The 2795-nt window shown below is 40.6% G+C and overlaps 1 protein-coding gene across 1 annotated transcript; it reads right to left on the bottom strand.

The window, feature by feature from the left end:
• Positions 1–242: 242 nt before the first annotated feature.
• LOC131071790 (scopoletin glucosyltransferase) lies at positions 243–2339 on the bottom strand. Its single transcript, XM_058007748.2, has one exon. It carries the CDS (start codon positions 1697–1699, stop codon positions 506–508), a length of 1194 nt encoding a protein of 397 aa, XP_057863731.2. The 5' UTR covers positions 1700–2339; the 3' UTR covers positions 243–505.
• Positions 2340–2795: the final 456 nt, after the last annotated feature.

Here is a 2795-nt window from a genome sequence, read left to right as displayed (position 1 = left end):
AGAGACAAACAGAACCTGTCCATAGGTCAATAGAAAAAGTTTTTCTCGAAAATCGTCTTTCATTTCATGCTGGGGAATGTAATCGCCATGTTGTTGTTTGACAGATGACGTCTATGAGTATAAATGAAAATTCCAAACCTGTGTGCAGCCATTTCATGCCACACAAGTGATTTTAAATTCCTCTAGTTTCTATTTGCGTGATATACATAGGAAAATTCTCCTGTATTCCACAATTATGTATCTTCAGAAAACCATAGATTTCATAAACCATGGGATTCCCATTTGATATTTTGCTTTCTACAGTTTACAAGGGGAAAGTTAGCACATAGCTAAAAGTAGAGTCTCTGCAAGGCAGGGACTCATTAACATTGTTTTGAAAGCTAATAAACTCAAAAATAGTGCTTGATAAAATTAGGCTAAACAAATTAGACAACAGAACGAAGAATTGAAACCAGCCTGCGGTAGAGAAGCATGATTTAAAAGGGATAAAGCCTTATTCAATAATTCAACTCAAGAAATTCGATTCCGTCTCCTCCTTTTCTTTGCTTGGTCTGGTATTCAACTTATGCATCTCACTTACAAAAGCTCTCAAATCCGTGGCAGAAGATCCTTCCAGTTTGACAGCGTTTGTAGCCATCGACTTCAATTTTTCTGCGTTCTCTCTCATCTCTTCTCGTTTGTCTCCAGTCAGAGCCATTGTGACAGCCTTCTTTATACTTTCCTCTTTCGGAATCTCATCTCTGTTCTGGCAGAACTGAATTCCCACGCCTAATTCTGCAAAAAGCTTAGAATTGAAGTGCTGATCTCCAAACATGGGCCATGCGAGTATTGGAACACCAAGAGAAATGCTTTCTATCGCAGAGTTCCATCCGCAGTGGCTTATGAAGGCACCCACTGAGAGATGAGAAAGAATCACAAGTTGAGGCGCCCAACCGCGTATGATTAACCCTCTCCCTTTTGTTCGCTCCAGAAAACCCTCTGGCAAATATGTGCTAATACGATCAGTCTCTGACTCTGAAGATGCCGATTCGATCTTTAGGGGTTCTTTAATAGTCCAAACAAATGACTGTTCGCTGGCTTCTAGACCTCTGGCCAAGGCATGCGTTTGCTCTTCTGATAAGGCCGTAAAGCTTCCAAATGAAACATACACTACGGAGCGAGGGCTATGCGAAGCCAGCCAGCAAACCAGCTCTTGCTCATCGATATCCGCCATTTTCCCCCTCGTGTTAACATTTCCTGCTCCGCTAGATAAATTTTGTGGATGAACAGGGCCTATTGCCCAAACTGGTTTACCAGTCAAAGTCTTCAAGTGCTGGACATATAAGGGCTCGAGCTCATTGAAAGTATTAATCAGTATTCCCGAGCAATTGCCAATCTCTTGGTGACGAACAAAACGCTGAATGGAGCTGCAAAGGTCTGGATTAAAGTATGCAGGGGATACCTCATGTTTAAACAATCTGACAGGACGCGACATATTGAAGCTCAGCACAAGACTGTCCTCCCCGTCTTTCTCCAAGGTGTTCTGAAGTATTGAACACGAAATGGAATGCAGCAGACTTATTGCAAAGGCTCCGCAGGTATTGAATAGAATACTGGGAATGTTATATTTTTGGGCCGTGTCTACACCCCATCCCATAAACGTATCGTAGACAATACACACAGGAGGTGCTGCTGTTTGTTGGTGGAATTGCTGCTCCATCCAAATGTCGAAAGGGTTTTGAAGCTTTTTCGCCAGATCGAATATAAGACTCCTCGATTCGGGCGGAAGGAGGTCATTACTCTAGCATCCTTGTAAACCTTCCACGAGGGGCGTGGGAAGGGCTACCAGGCGAATATCAAGACCGTCATTCAGAGCTTGAACAAGGTAACCCTGCAGGCGCGAGACATTAGCAGGTGTTGTGACATAACTGACGGCGAGGCCGTTGGAAGCGAGGAGCTTTGCGAGGTCGAGAAAAGGGATGAAGTGACCTAGTGCTGGAAATGGTACTGCCACAACGTGAGGCTTCTCGAATCCATTCATCTTTGCTTACCAAAATTGTCCACTGAACCGAGTTCGTCCTGGTGTACATTTATGGCCGGATTTCTACATAAAATGATTGAAACATATGAAGCAACGTATTCGCCACGCAAAAGAAATTGTTTCCCTCCCCCAACATCAAAATCCCTTCCGTCACGCCTGACGAATCTTTGTCATGGGTTTAGATTGCAATACAGGATACGTATACCATTTCGCATCCTTGAAATCCACGAGTTTCTCAATCGCAGCAAACATGGCTTGAACATGGTTTCATCAAATACAGTCAAACCTTGTTGAAAACATGAATTCTCTACATTCACGAGATACTCAACTAGCAATTGAACCCATAGGTTTAATCAACATTCTATTACTTTTTCATATAGGTTCTATCATAATTGAAATAAATATCAATAGGACTCATAGGTTCAATAAACATTCTATAACTTTTTCATTAAGGTTCTATCATATTTGAATTAATGTATTTAAAAGAATAGATTATAAATTATAGAAACATATAAAAATGATATGGTAATTATTTGAGATTTAATTGTTCAAGAGAATTCGTTAAGTTTGACAATAGACCTGGTTGTTCAATGTTTATTTGAAAACCGATTGTGTAGTCATCAATAATTTAATTGTAGACTATTTCAGATTGATGAAACTTTTGGATTCAAAAGTTGTTTACCCATGTATGTTCCACCAAGCTAGGTACAAATTTTTATAAAAGTATAAAAAGAATGACACCTATTCATGGTTGAGACCTATTGGAGGTAGCTAG

The sequence above is a fragment of the Cryptomeria japonica genome, chromosome 1, assembly GCF_030272615.1.
Source record: "Cryptomeria japonica chromosome 1, Sugi_1.0, whole genome shotgun sequence".
NCBI lineage: Eukaryota > Viridiplantae > Streptophyta > Pinopsida > Cupressales > Cupressaceae > Cryptomeria > Cryptomeria japonica.
Note: the sequence above shows the minus strand (reverse complement) of the source record. Positions and strands in the feature narration are given on the sequence as shown.